This window comes from Lissotriton helveticus, chromosome 12 (genome assembly GCF_964261635.1).
Source record: "Lissotriton helveticus chromosome 12, aLisHel1.1, whole genome shotgun sequence".
In the NCBI taxonomy this organism is placed as follows: Eukaryota; Metazoa; Chordata; class Amphibia; order Caudata; family Salamandridae; genus Lissotriton; species Lissotriton helveticus.
The window spans coordinates 4,484,894-4,502,649 of record NC_136073.1 but is presented as its reverse complement, the minus strand read 5'-3'; the positions used below and the strand labels follow the sequence as shown (position 1 = coordinate 4,502,649).

General features: G+C 47.8%; 1 protein-coding gene across 2 annotated transcripts in view; it reads left to right on the top strand.

Moving 5' to 3' along the window:
- The first annotated feature begins 2,432 nt into the window (after positions 1-2,432).
- LOC144799438 (cold-inducible RNA-binding protein-like) overlaps positions 2,433-17,756 on the top strand; it is a 38,906-nt gene continuing 23,582 nt past the window's right edge. Inside the window, exons 1-5 of one of the 2 annotated variants that reach the window (XM_078670739.1) lie at positions 2,433-2,503; positions 5,050-5,160; positions 5,439-5,545; positions 6,153-6,276; positions 7,032-7,119. In XM_078670739.1, coding sequence (XP_078526865.1) covers positions 5,058-5,160; positions 5,439-5,545; positions 6,153-6,276; positions 7,032-7,119 — 422 coding nt within the window. In that variant the 5' untranslated portion in view covers positions 2,433-2,503; positions 5,050-5,057. Of the gene's footprint in view, positions 2,504-2,857; positions 2,979-5,049; positions 5,161-5,438; positions 5,546-6,152; positions 6,277-7,031; positions 7,120-17,756 lie in introns of those variants that run through there. The other variant, XM_078670740.1, reaches the window with a different exon arrangement.

The following is a 17,756-nucleotide window of genomic DNA, read 5'->3' as shown; positions in this document are numbered from 1 at the left end:
ATCCCGGCCCTCCGAGCCCCTTTAGCGTTTACACATCACAGCCCCTTGGGAAGATTGACCAGATCAGGTGTTTTTTTTTCAGTAGGGGAGAGGGGGCATGTAAGATCTGAGAAGCCTTCAGCTTTGATAATTTTATCATTTTTTTTGTTTTAATAAAATTGATACTTGCATAGCGCACTACTCACCCGCAAAGGTCTCAAGGCGCTTGTACAAATACCGCTGTGGAACCCATCCTGGCTTTCCCTGTGAGGTGTCCACTCCTGGGCACCCCCAAGGTGGAGGCCGGGCATCCTTAGCGTTGTGGGGGCCATTGTGGAGATTAAGCAATCTATTGCCCAGAGTTGCAGAGTGGGACCCGTGATTAGAATCAGCACCGAGGCGAGAATTATCAGGTCCGTGGAAGTTTTTTAGCCCAAGACCCGCCGAGGGAGGGAATTGAACCCTGGTCCCGGGCTAGACCTCTGCATCAGGGTCTGCCGCTCTAACCATTGAGCCACACTTCTCCACAATATGCAAACGCAGGTGTTTAAGTTTCACTCGCACACACAACAGATGCAGTGCAAAGTTCTCTCAACCTAATATAAACTTTTTTTTGACTTGTGCTTGTGTTGGTTGTCTATTTACTTATGTATTATTGCGCGACCTCCTCTGATGTGTCTTCAAAACGTACCCTTGGTCCCGAATTTTTGTCCTGAATTCTGACCTTCTGTCCTGAATTTTGAACCTTTGTCCTGAATTTTTACACTCATTGACCTGAATTTGCACCCATGCCAGTTGGTCACCCTAGGAAGTGGCATTTTTAAAGTAGCCACCAGGCAAACTGTCTTGGTTCGAGACTAGGTCTCTACGCAATATGAGGGTGAGTTGGAAGGTGTGTTTTGCATTCAGTCTTCTGTGTATTCTGCAGGCATGCAGCCTTGTGTTGGGACAAGTGTGCCAATAGAATGGGCCATTTGCCAGGTTGGGGTGGCAATGGGAGGGTGCAGACGCCGAAAGGGATCTTGTCAGACCGGTTCTGTGGTAAGATCCGTAACAGCGGGGATCCTCCCTTTATCCACCTACTGGGTGCGGGCATGTACCGTCTGGCTTAAATTGGCTGCGACTCTGTAAACAGTAGGTATGTAGCATTGTTTTAGGATGTTAGGGTGTGCCATAGATAAACAGATGTGCGCAATGAAGGGCTCAGGAGATACCAGAACTGGAGCCTCTCACAATGCAAAAACGCTTAGTGGAATGATCAAATATGCAGGTATTACTAAAGCTTAGTTGTTAACGCACATGCTTTGAATTTCTTAAGACATTATTTATATATTATATACTGAAAGCACACGTGTTCCTTGCTGGGCAGAATCTTCATTCACTTAAAGGCTTCCTAGTGGGGCACGGTGTGTTCCCATATGTAAGCATGTATGCTTATGGCAGCACCTACAGTTGCAGCCTCACCTGGTTTTTATCGGTCTGGCTACCTTTTCTATGAAGGCCAGCAAAATAAGGTCGCAACGATAGCAGCATCACGTCCTGAGGTGCTCAGTGGAATCTCTAGAAGTGAATTTTGGGGTGGGTGACACATTGGGTTACACATACAACTGGTGAGACCACCTAGAATCTAGATTTTTGTGTTGGTTTTATATAGCACAAAATCGACCCAAAGGTATTGGAGCACTTTGCATGTATGTATATGTGTATATATATATTTGTTGGATCCAAATGTTTAGATTCAACTTTATATTGTATGCCTGTATATTTTTGTATATGGATAGTTATGCAAAAACATTCAAAGTCAGATCAAATTATTATAGTTTGAGCTCTTGGCATTAAAAATAACAATGCCTTTTGTAAATGTGTTCCTTTTGAAATCACATACTTAAAAGACATTGTCATTACAATGCCAGTAGCTTAAATATTCCCAAATGCGAGACCTATTGCATTGAAAATGTCTATTTTTGGCAGTTTTATATATTGCATACAAAAACTGGGTTTGGAACTCTGTTTTTGCTTGCGATAAATTATAAACTGCAAAAAATGAAAACCTGATTGTCACCATACATGCCAATAGATCCAGCTCAGGCAGATTGCCTCTGCTTCCAAGTGAATGGGGAAATTACATTCTCCTATTTATTTTTATTAATTCTTCCACTTGCTTGCTCTAAAATGTTGGCATGTATTTTTACTTCTGTGTTACTTCGGGCCCCCTGCTGGAACCACACAAGAACCCACTGAGTTGCATATTTCGTGGCCTCCTCTAATGCTGGGGAGCAGCGCCCCCTCCTGCCGCCTCCTAGGAGCGCACGCGCTCACGTGCAGCCATCTTAGGATCAGGCATCGTCACCACGCCTACACGGACTTTGGGAGCATAGCTGCTTGCCTGACTCTGACGTCAGGAGCACGAGCGTGCTGTCTCATTGTGAGGTCACGCTATTAATATTTATGAGGGGAGGCGAGGTATAAACTAGAGCGCGCGCTGGGTGCCCGAGAGTCGCGAGGCTGTGCCGTCTGCTGACAGGTAAGGGACGTCGAGACAGAGGAAGCAGCGTCGCCGCCGCCGCTCTGGAAGGTTCGGCGCGCGGGCCGCTGTCCGCGGTGGGCGAGCTTTTATGACATCAGAGGGAGCGCGGTGGGCTCGCGGACCTAGTGACGTCATATTGCTGTTACCCCTCCGAGACGTGGGGGTCGTCCTTTCGCAGCTCCTAAAATGGCTGCGGCCGGCGGCCATTTTAGGGGCGCCGGAGCGGAGAGGCGCTGCTGCGTTTAGCGTGACCTCGCCCCTCTCACGCCTGCTTCGAGACCCTCCATGCGTGACAGGTGTCTTAGAGCGCTGGAGCGGCGCCGCGGGAAGCGTGACGTCGCCCCCTCTCACGCCTGCTTCCAGACCCGCCATGCGTGACGCGGATTCCAGAGGCGTCCAGGCCGAAACGTTCGGTGACTGGCGCGAGTCACGATGTAAACCGTTTAATAACGACGTATATGACCCCTGAAAGGTAACGGAAACGTGAAATTCCCAGGTTTATCTCCTCAGGCACCCCGGGCTGTAAGTAAATGGGTGAGGAAGGGGTGTTCCTGCACCGGTGGGTACTTATTGATCCATTATTATGTAGGGCAACCCTTACCCAAAGGGGCTGTAGCACTTTGCTTTCAGGCTGGGTACATGAGGTCTGATACAAATGTTAGCTTGACAGCTGTTCCCTTAAGAGTAAACAGATCACAAGGGCCAGAGTTGGAACACAACAGAGACAGACATGCCAACATACCAGGCCAGTGAAGTGGGAGATTTAAAAATAGAAATCGGGAGAATGCCATTTCCCCATTGATTTCTATTGCAGAAAATGCTATTTCAGGCGGGAGATAGCTAAAAAGAAAGCCATTTTTTTATTTGCGTGATTCTCCCGCCTGAATCGGGTCTATTGGCATGTATGCAATTCCACAAAACAGAATCACACCAGTGTGTTTGAGTGGGTAGCATAGGACACAGTGGTGAGCAGGTTGTCACCTGGTACCAAGTCCCAGAGGCGGTATAGGCGAGAGGAGAGCATGGTCCCCGCAAGAGACCTGACGGATGCCCGACTTTAATTTTTGGGATCATCTGCTGTTTAGTCATTTGTTGTTTGCCCCCTTTGTTGTAAATCTCTTGTTCTTGCCACCATCCCTGTGCTTCTCACACTTCTTAATCCGCTTTCCATTCTGATTATTGATCCACATATCTTGCCACTTCTTTCCTCCTTTTCTAGCCTGCTGCTTTAACCCCCTCTTTGGTTGTTGCCTAATTTAAAATACTTTCTGTAAACATGTCTTGCCTATTTAACTACAGTTCTTTGTAAATTGCTCAAATACTTTATGGTGCTATAGAAGAATAGGCAACTAAATAAACAAGTAAAATGTTTAAAAAGCCATCCAGGCTCTGGCCCTGGCCTCCTCTTGATGGTGGTAAAGGTTTGCTGGCTGGCAATAGAAGGCCTGCTTGACACATATGAAGTGTGCCCTACCTGTGACAGGCCATTTCATCATTAAACCATTACGTTTGTCAATTTGGTCTCCAGATGAACAATATAAAGAACAGGTTGAGGAGGATCCAGTCACAATCCCGGGGGATCTTAGAAAGCAACCATTTGTAATGGAACCCTGGGGGAGATAGGCCTAGTACTAATTTAATGGGTGAAGGAATGTATTTATTAACCCCTTGCATGCTGGTGACGAACCCCTGCCGTCACGCTCCGCGGTGCTTGTGTGCTGATGACGGCTGGGGTTCGTCACGGCCCGCCCTGTTCGTTTGTTTACCGCACAGCGGCGGAAACGGGCCAGCAGCGAAGGGGTTAAACCTATTTGTGTAGAGCGGACGTAGCCAAATGTATAATAGAGAGTTTCACAAAGAGCAGAAATCGAACATTAGCACAGTAACAGCATGGACCAGATTTTAGAGAGGAATACAAGTTTTTTGTTTTCTTTTTATGGAGTGGTCTTATTGGGTTGCCGGTGTGTGGAATCCAAAGCCATGTTTGGTTATTCACGGCTTGGGGTTTGTCCGTTGACTGATAGCGAATGTGAGGTTAAGGACCAAAAATTAACTGCCATCCCACCCGTGTTCCTTTTCTGGCCTGACCTGTGAGTTTTGCCAGCAGCAGATTCAGAAATATATGGTGCCCTGTGGTTTTTGCATGTGTTGCCAGGAGCACCCAAAGCCTTCTGATTTTCCCACTAATAGGAGTCTGTCATCTCCTTTGTGGCACCTCAACGAGTAGGCGCTATAATGGTATTTAGACCTTAATTCAGGTCCCGACGGTGCTAGGACTTAGTGGTCTTTAGTGGGTGTCATCATTTTAAGTGACTACAAGTCTATATCTGTTCTTATTTTATGTAATAAATTTTAGAGCCCATCTCACATATTGCTGTGTAACTTAATTGATCCAAGACTCAAAGAAAAAGCTTTGAATGGGTTTACCGTGCTCTGCAACCATGGCTGATCGATGTGGCTGCGGGTTGTTTGTTGCCATTTTGTGGTTGTCTCTGCATGGACGTGATGGTTCCTGAGCTAACTGAGATTTGGCTTTTTTTCAGTGTTCACCATGGCTTCCGATGAAGGGAAACTTTTTGTTGGCGGCCTCAGTTACGATACAGATGAGCAGTGCTTGGAAAACTCATTTAGCCCTTATGGGGTGATTACAGCAGGTGAGTGTTCCAGGCATGCATAATGTTCTGCCTAATGTCATACATGACTAGACCGAAGTATGTGTGCAAGAGGTGTGTAGGACTCAGTGTAGGACTTTGATACTGGAAAAACATGGTTGCTGTATGTAAAAGTGTCACAAGTATGAATCATGAAGGGTGGGTGATTCATCCTTTTTATCCTCCTTGAAAATGAACACCATTTCTTTAGACAATGGAGGTTCTGCCAGTGACTGAGAGTAGCAAGAGTTCCATTAACGCCCTTGTTTTCCACCCTGTAGTTGTGGTCGTGAAGGATCGAGAGACCGATAGGTCCAGAGGGTTTGGTTTTGTCACCTTTGAGTGTGCAGAAGATGCCAAGGATGCCTTAAATGCCATGAATGGGAAGGTGAGTGCTTTTATACTCTTTTGAATAAAGCGAAAGGTTGTAATGTTCTGATAGTGCTTGCAAATAATAAGCTGCCAGCAGTGGAACTGGCTGCCACTCACTGGTGTTTAGAAACAGTGGATCAGCCAAATCTAGTTGTACAATGAAAGTCTAAAGGTTTGAGGAACAGATTTACTGAAACCTATCAGCTGACAGCTGAGATGGTCTTGTGTCTCGAGACCAGGTAGAGTTTAGACTAGATTGCCATAGCTGCGCACCTACTCTCTTTCATGTAAATTGGGGTATATTGTGCCTCACACAGTTGTGTAGATTAACACTAAGGAATCTCTCAGAGTAAGATTTTTACTTTAAGGATGCCGATTGGCCTTTTTTTTTTACAGATCTGCCCAGTTGAATCTGCATGAGTATTCCTTTGCGCTTCATGGGTTTGGGGTGTTGAAGAACAGCTTCACTCTCAGTGAAGCTTGACCAAATTATGGACCAAGCTAAGGCTTCTCTGTAATGTTTCCTCCACATACTGCTTAATGTTTGCGTTGTGCAGAGGCCTTGTTGGAGGGTAATGAAGGTTGCTGCTTTTCTCATGTGCACTGCGTTTGATCTTCCACAGACTATTGATGGGCGCCAGATCCGAGTTGACAACGCAGGCAAATCTACAGACAGAAGCCGAGGGTCCTACGGAGGAGGATCTGGTGGCGGCAGAGGGTACTCACGTGGGGGCAGAGGAGGACGAGGCAAGTCTTTTACATTTGGGATACCCATGTACTGCGACAGGAAGATGTGTGGATGGCCTTCTACAGCGGCTGAATAGTGTTTCTTATTGGTTGGAAGCAGGGCCAACGCTAGGCATGGGCATGGCCTCGCACTCAGCCCACCAGCATGGTGCCTGCAGCAGTTCGACACACCACTAGCCCTCTTGTACTCCTGCCAGGCAATTGAAAGAAAGCTGTCTGTTTGCAGTTGGGTCCATGAGAGGGACCCCCTCCTTGGGCCTCTTAGGGATGGTGTCCCAGTTGCAAGGAGACGCGATTTGTTGGTTTGCCCTGTGGTTAGGCCTCCTGCCTGTCTGCCCATTCAGAGACACTGCGGTACGGCCATTGTCAGCAGTTTAGCGCCCCACAACTATAACTTTCAGCCCCCAAGCAATTTTCACACCTTCAGCCCGATAGGAGCTGTAAAAGAGGTGCTTGTAGGTGGCTGAGAGGAGGAGCTGCGGCCCAGGAGGAGTCTGAATAAAGCAGCTCTGTAGCTGTGAATATGTAATGTAGGCAAATTAGAGGGGCCTTGCACATTCCCTTTTGGCTGAGGGCCCCAAAAATCCTAGAACCGGCCCTGGTTGGAAGTATGAGTGCAGGACTTGTGGTAACTGCTGTTAGCATCTTAGGGGTTAACATGCATGGATTACTTCTAAGTGTGGAAATTGTACTAGCTGAGTCTCTGCACATGCTTGCTGAATCACTGACCTGCATGTGCTATACCTTTCTTTCAGGTGGTGATAGATATGAGTCCAGGACTGGAGGATATGGTGGCGGTGGATATGGTGGCGGTGGATATGGATCCAGGGATTCTTACGGCAGGTAAGCAGGGTGGGAAATTAATTGGTTGTGGAATTGCAGCCAAATTCGGTTACATTTTTGTAAGCTGAACTCTGGGTAGCTTTGACTTTTGAGCTGCAAGGCCTGAACAAATATCCCTTAACTCAATGCTCCAAAAGACACAGATTTGTCTGGCAAACAACCCTCTAAAACACAGCTTTCCAAACATTTCATGTTAGTGACACACTTTTTGGAGATGCATCATTTTGGGACACAGTAAGGCAGTGTAGACAGTGTGGTTTGTGGCCGAGGGCTGCACCAGTGGGGGTGGGGTCAGTGGGGAAGGGGCAGGGCTAGAACATAAAAAACTGTAACCATGAGACCCGTCATACACACATTTTGTCTCTCTCTGTCTTCCTCCCTCTCTTTATCTCTCCCTTCCTCTCTCTCCCTCCCTCTCTCTCGCTCCCTCCCACCCCCCTCTGTCCCTCTCTCTCCGCTTCCATCCCTCTCTCTGTCTACCTCCCTTCCCCTTTCTCCCTCCCTCTCTGTCTCCCTCTCTCACTGTCTCCCTCTCTCTTTATCTCTCCCTTCCTCTCTCTCCCTCTCTCTCTTTATCTCTCCCTTCCTCTCTGTCTCCCTCTCTCTTTATCCCTCCCTCCCCCCCTCTCTCTCTCTCGCTCCCGCCCTCCCTCTCTCTCTCCCTCCCCCTATCCCTCTGTCTCCCTCGCTCTGTCTCCCTCTCTATCTCTCCCTTCCTCTCTGTCTCCCTCTCTCCCTCTCTCTTTATCCCTCCCTCCCTCCCTCTCTCACTCCCTCTCTCCCTCCCTCTGTCCGCTCATCAATGCAGTGAAAAGTGAAAGTCAACTGCAACCAAGCTGAGTGAAAAGAATTCAAACACGCAGTTAAAAAACAGAGTGATAACCTGGAGACTGCGACGTAATTGGTGATAGGCACTGTATTTTCGGTACTCTATGTGCCGTGTCTTTCTAAATTCAAAGCCGACAGTGAGGCAGGTACTATGATGTCTGGGCTCACGGTGCTCTAAAGCGTCAATCAGTCTTAAACAGCATGTAGTACCATTTCAATAAGAAACCAGTAAAGTAAAAAGTTAACCAAATGTCGGAAGGCGTTCATTAGTCTGCAGCAGCATGTGTGATTGTAAGGTGGCGAGGCCCTGTTATCTCGGTGCTGTAAAACCTGCCACAATAAAGAAACATAAAGCTCCTTGTGGGCCATGGCTCCAGCTAGTGCAACTAATTATTTAAAGCTGACTCAAGTTGCTCTATACTCATGTTGGTAAAACTGCCACAACAGAGAAGAACCATAAAGCTGCCAGCCAGCGCACCTGATTAATCTTACAATTTCAAAGTAGCTTAAGTTGCTCTTAATTAGCAGCAGTTATGTGCTAAGAGCGCTCATCCCGCGACACACCCACCACTTGCAGGCGACACACAGTTTGGAAAGCTCTGCTCTAAAACTTTAAACACTTAAAACTACATTCCTCCTCATCGCTCCCCCCCAACAAACAGACACGATCCGCGATTGAATGCAGCACCTAACTGCACTCGATGGTCAACCTCGCATTATTGATTCCGCAAAATCCCTAGGAATAATTCTGGACAATAATCTAAACATGCAGAAACATATCAGCGCTGCAACTAAATGAGCCAATTTTCAGATGAACACCCTGAGAAAACTGAAACCATTCATACCCCCCGAATGACTTTAAACAGGCAGTCCAAGCCCAAGTAATTCCCAGAGTGGATTATGGAAGTGTCGCTCTCTGCGGCCTTCCCAGATCAACAACCGCTCCGCTAAGAGCAGCAATCAATACAGCCGCTAGACTCATCACAGGCACTAGAAGAAACTGCCACATTTCCCCCGACCTTCGTGCCCTCAACTGGTTACCGTTTGAGGCCAGAATCCATTTATTTATTTATTTATTTATTTATTTATTTATTTCCATTTATATAGCGCATTATCACCCCAGGGTCTCTAAGCGCTTGTACAAAGGAAGGCCAGTTCCACCAATAACAAATGTCAGACTTACAACACACCCCATGCTTCCCGGAAAAGTATTGTTTTTAACATTCGGCGAAAGAGCAGAAGATTGGGCTCCTTCCGAAGGTTGGTTGGGAGTTTATTCCATGCTGCAGGAAGCAGAGTGGAGAAAGCACGTCCACCAACTGTGGACAGGCGAAAACGTGGGTTAGCCAGAAGAGTGGCTTCTGAGGATCGTAATGCCCTGCCCGGGATGTATCCGGCCAGTCTGATTTTAATATAGCTGGGTGCATTACCGTAGAGTGCCTTGTGTGAGATACACAGACCCTTGAACAGTGCCCTCTGTCTGACAGGGAGCCAATGTAACTGATGCAGGAGCGGTGAAGCACGTGTTGTCCTAGGCTTCTTAAAAATCAGTCTCGCTGCATCGTTCATAACCGTCTGCAGCCGCGTCAGTAGTTGCTGGGGAAGCCCTATGTACAGCGCATTGCCGTAGTCCAGGCGTCCCAAGATCATGGCAGACACAACGCTTCTTAAGGTGGAAAAAGACAGCAAATGAGAGATCTTGCGAATCTGTCTCAGAAGACCGACGCATGTTCCTACCACTACAGACACCTGTTTACTCATGGACAGCATGTTGTCAATGTGGATTCCCAGGCTCTTCACCGCGGTTGCTGGTTCCGGTGTCTTGCCCAACTCCCTAGGCCAAAAGCCATCATTCCACGGACTGCCCTGGATGGCTATGGGCAGCACCTCGGTTTTATCCGGATTGATTTTTAGGGAGTTGGCAGTCATCCAATTTACTGTGAACCTTAAGATATTATGCAACCTGGTTTGAGCGCCAGGAGAGTCTTCAATTTGGATAATGATCTGCGTGTCATCAGCGTAGTTAAAAATCTGACAATCCATCTGATTTAGAGCTGAAATTAGTGGCTGCAGGTAGAAGTTAAAAAGGAGTGGTGAGAGGGCAGAGCCTTGTGGCACTCCACAGGTAATGGCCGCTGATGTTGAGACTAGGTCGGACAGCTGCACCCTCTGTGATCTATCCTGCAGAAAGGAGGTGAGCCAACCTAGCGCGTGCCCCCTGATGCCCATGTCTCTCAGACGCGACAGCAGTTGACTATGACACACCGTGTCAAAAGCCGCGGAGAGATCGAGTAGCACAAGGGCACCAGGGATCCTCTTATCAGCTCTGCACCTTAATTCGTCTAAAATAGACACCATCACCAACTCCGTGCTGTGATGCACCCGAAAGCCAGCCTGATTTTGCTCTAGCAGGTCATATGTCTCCAAATGCTTGGTGAGATGTGACAGCACATGTTGTTCCAAGACCTTTGCCAAGAAAGGTAATTGGGAGATGGGTCTGAAGTTTTTTAAATTTTTTGTGTCTGCCCCTGGCTTTTTTAACAATGGGATCAGCCGGGCCTCCTTAAACATGACCGGGACTAGTCCAATTTCAAGGGACTTGTTGAGCAGGTAGAGAATATCCTCCTCCATCCCTGGCATGGCTAGTTTGAAGACGCTAGGGGGACAAGGATCCGCCTGAGAGCCTGATTTTACCCTCCCTATCAAGCTGGCTAACATCTCCTTCGTAATCAAGGGGATGGTTTGCAAAGGGTTATCAGCTTTAGGCATAATAGGCTCAACTTGGAGTGAACATTCCAGAGCAGGAGTGCACGAAATTTCCACCAGGAGATCCTGTATAACTCCTAAAGCATTGCACCAAAAAATACCAAGATACCTTGCAGAGAAACTAGTACTATCGGGTGGTAGCAGAACAACTAGGAGTTCTGATAATCTTCTACTTAAACTACAATGTTTCTCTAAGAAAAAAAACTACAACCGTACCTTCTCAGGAATGGCCCCCAGGATTTGGAATGCCTCACCCACAGAAACAAGACTGATTCCGTCCGCTGCTTTCTTAAAAAAAGAAGTGAAAGCGACCCTCTTAGCTTAGATTCACCTGAACTTTCTTAGATATATATAGTTGTTGATATGCGCTAGTCGTTAACTTGTACCAGGAATGTATTTGCTTAAGTCATTTTACTCGTATTTATTAGTCAAATCACCTTTATGTTCCTTGGAAAGCGCTCTGATACCCGCAAGGGTCTTGTTCGCGCTATACAAAACTGTCAAAATAAATAAAATTAAACTTAGTGTAAAGCATTTAATAGTACCAAACAATGAAATAAGAAAGCCACACTACATGAATGAAACACGACCCCCAGTTATAAAATAGATTATATTTTAATACATTTTTAGAGTCCTTGATGAACCAAATTCATCGCAGCATTCCGGTGATGCAGATTTTTATAGGCTTTATCACTTTTAATTTCAACCGCAAACAAGCATTTGTCAACAAATATTTTGGAAACTTTTGAAAAGTTTGTAAAAGTTAGTTCGACTACTCCGGCTACGGCTTGGGTGACCAAATCCGACAGGATGAAGGTCTGTTGGGCCAATAGGGTAGATTTGGACAACCACCAGAGCGTTTTCCAGTCCAGTTCCAAACTTTTCAGCACAAACGCTATATACTTTAATTTAGTGCTCCTGATGCTAGGGGTACTAGATAAAAAGATGCTCTATTTGCTGTGCTGTCGATGATTTCTCTGTGCACAGGTGATGTGGGGCAACTTTGTCCACAGAGGTCTGGGGTCCCACAAACTCCTCTTCAAGACAGTGGAAGGCCAGCTGTGGCTGGGCTACTGGTCTCCAAGCACAGAAGTTAAAGAAGAATCAGAGGCTAGTGTCCCTTTTGGGTGACCAATCACAGGCATAGCCGACTCATGTGCAACTTTTGCCCTTCAAGGATCGGTCTCTTGGAGAGGCCAGCGGCAATCATCAGTGAGTTTGTGGATTTGGCAACCAACTTATCGGTTTGGGTTTCTTCGTTCTTTTGTCCCTAGAACTGATTCTAGGGGATCAGCCAACAGATCCTTGGAGCTACTTCTTTGGTCTGGGGCTGGGCATGACTTTACCCCCCATGCCAGGAGCCACAGACACAGTCCTAATTTCGCTAGTCCTAAAGTGCAGTAGGTGCAGTCCAGCAGATGGTGCAGCTTCTTTCTGCAGTCCAGGGGCAGCACAGCAGTCCTTCAGTACTGGTTCCAATGCCAATGTGATCTGAGGGTCAGGGGTGCCACATTTATCCCAGGAAAGTGCCCCAAAGGGCTACTCAGTCACTAGCCAACGGGCTACCAGGTCCCTCCCTTCTGGTGACAACTTTCCAGCAATTTGTGGCACCTAACAATCCCAGAGTGCACTATTCTGCCCACTCCCAAGATGTCTGCATACTTCCTCTCTGCTGTTAGGAGCTTGGTAGCCCACCCTAGAGACTTGGCTATCTGTGGGCTACTCTCCCACTGGAAAACCGGTTTTGGCACTGGTCTTCCCTCTCTGGTCCTGTTCCCAGCTTGTCTGCCACAAAGGGCAGCCACTCAGGAGTGTTAAAGCCATTTGTCCACCAAAGCTCGCCTTTTGGGCTAACACCTCAAGTGACTTCCCTCAAGGGGGAGGAGACACCTCTTCTTGCAGCTTGCTTCTGTTGTTTTCAGGCCTGGGAGTTGTTTACACCACTCCCCAGGCGAGCAGAATGCTGTCTGTTTAAGGCTACGGGACCAACTAGGTCAGAGGGGCAACTTTCTAAAAGTTGATTTACTTTAATAGTTCCATTATGTAAATCCAGTATTTGTAAAGCGCACAGCTACTTGTAGGCATCTCGGCGCTGGGGGCCGTCGGGAAAGATTAAGCGAGCTATTGCCCAGAGTCACATGGTGCTGGGCAGACCCCTGCCGTCTGTGCGGGGATCGAACCGTGATCCCCAGCGTCCGGCGTCAGTCGCCCTGGCCGCTGCGCCACACCTCTTCCCATTAAATTCAACCTGAGCGTCAGGACGGCTCTAATGGTACAAATAATTTGCTACCTACAGTTAGGTATTCCAATTCAGATGTAGCCAGGCTGGGGTGCCAGCCTGTAATCCTGTATTAGCCGATGAGGCTATTAACTTTTCCTCAACAAAACGACAACTTGAAGGGGTTTGCTGCAAGGACATAAATAGACATACATGTCCCACTTAACATACAGCTTGCTGCCTTGGGGGTCTGTAGGCCTTCTTTAGGGGAGACCTACATATATTGTTAAGGGAAGTGGTGTCATTGCCAATGGTTTGTATGGCAAAGTTGAACTGGCAGTTTAAACACTTCCCTTCCCGTCTACAGGGGCAGGCTGGGAGCCATTGTTTACTTTTTCACACAAAGGGTTGCACAATCCGTGTTGCAGCCTTGGGTGGACTCTCTGCCTTACATGAATTGAATTGAATTGAATTGAATTGAATTGAAGCAGCACTTGTATAGCGCTAACTACCCGGAGGCCTCGTAGCGCTTATGACAGAAACTTAGTTAGCAAGGGCTCAGGGCAGGTCAACAGAATGTAGCATACAAGTGTGTTTTTAGAGTTTTCCTAAAAGAGAGATGGTTTAAAGTTTCCCGCAAAGGCAGAGGAAGAGTGTTCCAGAGTTTTGCCGCAGTGTGTGAGAAGGAGCGGCCACCCCATCGAGCCTTCTTGACTCTGATGGGAGTAGCCAGCTGGGAGGAGCTGGAACGAAGAGGACGAGATGGAGCATAGGGAGTGACCAGGGACTGAAGAATTGCAGGGCCAGTGCGATGGAAGGCCTTGTGTAAAATACACATGGCCTTAAATTGTATTCTTCCAGCTATAGGAAGCCAGTGAAGTTCCCTCAAAGCATTCCTCGCTGACTGCCATCGGGGAAGGTTGTAGAGTAGACGGGCTGCACTGTTTTGGGTGACTTGGAGCCTCTGGATGGTATAGGCAGGAGCTCCCATATAGAGGACATTCCCGTAGTCCAGGCGAGATAGTATAAGGGCCTGGACCAGGATCCTCCTTGCCTGAAATGGGAGCAGAGGGAGCACCCTCCGTAGCATCCTCATCAACCCAAAACAGGTAGCCGCAGTCTTCGTAGCTTGTGCCGAAAAGTTCAGGTCGGTATCAAGCCAAATCCCCAGGCTTTTTATTTGAGGTTTGGGCGTAGGGGGTGGGCCTAGACATGGAGGCCAGGAGGATGCAAAGCCCGAGAGGGAGGGATTGCCCAGCAGAATGACGTCTGTCTTCTCCCCGTTGAGTTTTAAACATGAGGATTGCATCCATCTGGAGACCGCCTCCAGACAGGAGCCGAAGGTGCTAGACGATCCCTCCTGGTGGTCTAAGGAGACCACCAGTTGGGTGTCGTCTGCGTAGGTGACAATACGCACACCAAAGGGATGGACTATCCTGTCTAGGGGCTCCATGTAGACATTAAACAGAGTGGGGCTCAGGGAGGAGCCCTGAGGAACCCCACATCTGAGAGGGTGTTTAGGGGATGTCACCTCGCCCTCGAAGACCTGAAAGAAGCGGTCAGCCAGGAAGGATGTCAGCCATTCTAGGGCTGCGCCCGACACACCCATGTCCGCCAGGCGTTGTAAGAGCGTGACATGGTTAACTGTGTCGAACGCAGCGCTTAGATCTAATAAAATAATGGCGACCTTTCCACCCTTGTCCAACACAGTTCTAGCTTCCTCCGTTACCGCTAGGAGAGCGGTTTCAGTTCCATGTCGAGGGCGAAACCCTGTTTGGGAGGCACGCAGGAGACCATTTGATTCCAAATGGCTCATCAGGATGTTGTTTACGTGCCTCTCCAATAGTTTACTCAGCCAAGGGAGCAAAGAGATAGGGCGATAGTTCGCCAGGTTGTCCTGGTCCAGGTTGGGCTTCTTCAACAGAGCCCTCACCATTGTGCACTTCCATGACGGGGGTACGGATTTTGTGGTGATGGAGGTGTTGAGGACGTCCAGTATGACCGGGCGAATTATGTCCACTACCTTAAGAAGGGTCTGGGGGGATGCTGAGTCACTAGGTGAGCCAGAGGTGATTTGAGGGATAAGTCTGTCCAGAGTAGGCATATCTAAGAGAGGAATGGTATTTAGCTGGCAAGGAGTAACAGTGGACAGGAAAGGAGGGGAAGAGGGGTCCGGGGTGCTGTCAGCTTCTCCAAAAGAACAGTATATAGTCTGAATCTTTTGGGAGAAAAAGTTCGCCAAGTTGTTGCAGCGATCCTGGGCACCCTCCACGGAGGGGCATTCCGTTGGGGGAGAGATAAGGGTTTTAACGATTTTAAAAATTTCCCTTGGGGCATTAGCGGCGGCCTCAATTTTGCTGCCGTAATAGGAGGCTTGTGCTGTTTTTTGCTCCTGTTTATAGAGCCTAATAGCCGCTCTATAACTAGCCTTCCTGTCTTGGGAGTAATCTTGTCTCCAGGCTCTTTCATATTTACGACAGAGTAGTTTCCTAGATTTGAGGTTAGGAGTGATCCAAGGAGCAGGTCTAAGTCTTTTTGTGGCATTGGTAGCTCGCACAGGGAGGACCATGTCCAGAGTGGAGGAGATCCAGCTATCGAAATTATTGGCTGCAGTATTAGCGTTCGATGCTTTCCTCGGGGGGTCTCTGGCCAGGGCCGTTTCCCATTCAGGGAGGGGGAGTGAGGACCACTTCCTACCTCGCTGTTTAGTAAGATGACAAGTGGGGATGGGAGAATATGTATGCCAGATAAAAGGAACCAAAAAGTGGTCGGTCCATGGTAACGGAATCGGAGTTAGCACTGTAAGATCGTCGCTGTTGCTATAAATGTGATCCAGGAGATGGCCTCTATTGTGGGTTATATGAAATCCTTTTTGATGAAGATCCAGTGCTGAAAGGTTAGAACGGAGCATATTGGCTGCTGTATTGTGAGGGTCATCAAGATGCAGATTAAGGTCCCCCAGTAGAGTGAAGTTGGGTGAGGACAACACAATGCTAGCAGCAAGATCCGTTATTTGAGCGATGGAGTTTTTTAAAGCACCAGGAGGGCGATAGGCTAATATTCCTGAAAAAGTGGTAGTAGGGGAGAATTCTAACGAAAAATGAACACTTTCGCAGGTAGGTGAGGTGGTAGGGGTAATACGGCATTTATAGTTGTCTCGATAGACAATAGCCAGTCCCCCGCCCCTCCCGGTCTGACGATCTAGCCTCTTGAGTGTAAAGCCCTGGGGAATGGCCCACCCAATCGCTGGATCGTTGTCTAAGTGAAGCCATGTTTCCGTTAGGAAAAGTGCGTGGGGGTTGAGCTCTTCAATCATTGTATGTAATTCCGTGTGGTGTTTACATACGGACCTGCAATTAAGGAGATACAATCTCCATTCCAGGGCTGGGGAAGGATGTGAAGTACCTATATTTGGAATAGAGGGGTTCCAGTTACAATTCCTACAAAGGTAATTGATATCGGACGGGTGACACAGATGGGCACAATGAGAGCGTAAGGGAGGGCGTAGGGCGAGCAATGAGGAGACATCATAAGTGAGTGTGGGTAGAGCCATAGCAGACCAATCTACCTACCGGTCCGCCGGAGCGTCTGGACGCGGACTGGCGCAGACTGGCTTCTCTCTGGCGCCTCTCCGGCGCGTCTACGGCGCTACCGCTGCGCGAGTAATTGAGAGCTAAGTAGGTTAGGCGGAGTGGGAGACTAGCGCGTCAACCCACCAAATATGGCCGCCTCCGATGGAGCAACCAGGAAGTTGTGCCGCTTGCCTCCCTCCACAACAAACAGCACAGGTAGCTGCGGTGGACCGGGGAGTGAGCGAGCACAGCAGGTAAGTAAATTACACAAGTACAGTTTAAAATCAGTACACCAAGTGCCCTTGGTACTCAGGGTACCATATACTAGGAACTTATAAGTAAGTTAACTTATGCCAATTGGGATAGCCAATTTGACATACACTCTGGAAGGGTTAGAACACTGGCACTGAGGACTGGTTAGCAGGCCTGAGTGCACTCAGAGTCGAAAAACCACCAGCATCAGTGCAAAAATGTGGGGGTGAATTTATAAAAAGAGGCATTTTTCTTACAGTTTTCTTACATGTTTTATCGTAAATATAATTTTATTATCATGCATGTTTGTCACATACAGATGTTTTTCCTTTGACCAACCACCTCATAAAGATGTGTTAACTAAGACACTCCATTAGCTTATGCATACTTTCTTTGAAATGTAACTAATCATGTATATTTTGCAACAATTTGTCTGACGGATATAATACATCTTAACATTCCGATCATGAACACTAAATCCATACAACCCCTCTGCTCCCCGTAGGACACTTATAAAAGTGATGAAAATGTGTCTCCCAAGATGTCCTTATGGCATGTGCCATCTGTCATGGGTTATTTTACCTTCATCCCCATCCCAGTCCCAAAACCCAGTCGGGAACAATCCCCTTTTGTTGCCAGGGGTTTGCTGGTGCACCTTCTCTTTTAGGCCCAGACAAACGTCTAAGGAAGCAGCCCAGTGCTAACTTCTGCGCTGCCTTACTATGTGACTTTTTTTTGAAGGGTGACTTCACAAGCATATTGGAACAACCAATATCGATTCCTTAGCCCGCTCAAGGTCCTTTCCTAGGGCCGGCCCAGTGAGTAGGACTAAGCAATAGACTCTGGGCAGATATTGTTGCCTCGAGCTCCTCTGAAGCAACGACCATCCGCACAAATCAGTTTTCCTGGAGGTGGCTGAGCTGGAGGAGCAGCCTAGCTCTGCCTGCCTTCCCTCTCACTCCACCAATCAGACAATATCCTGGGGGTGCTGATTGCAAAGA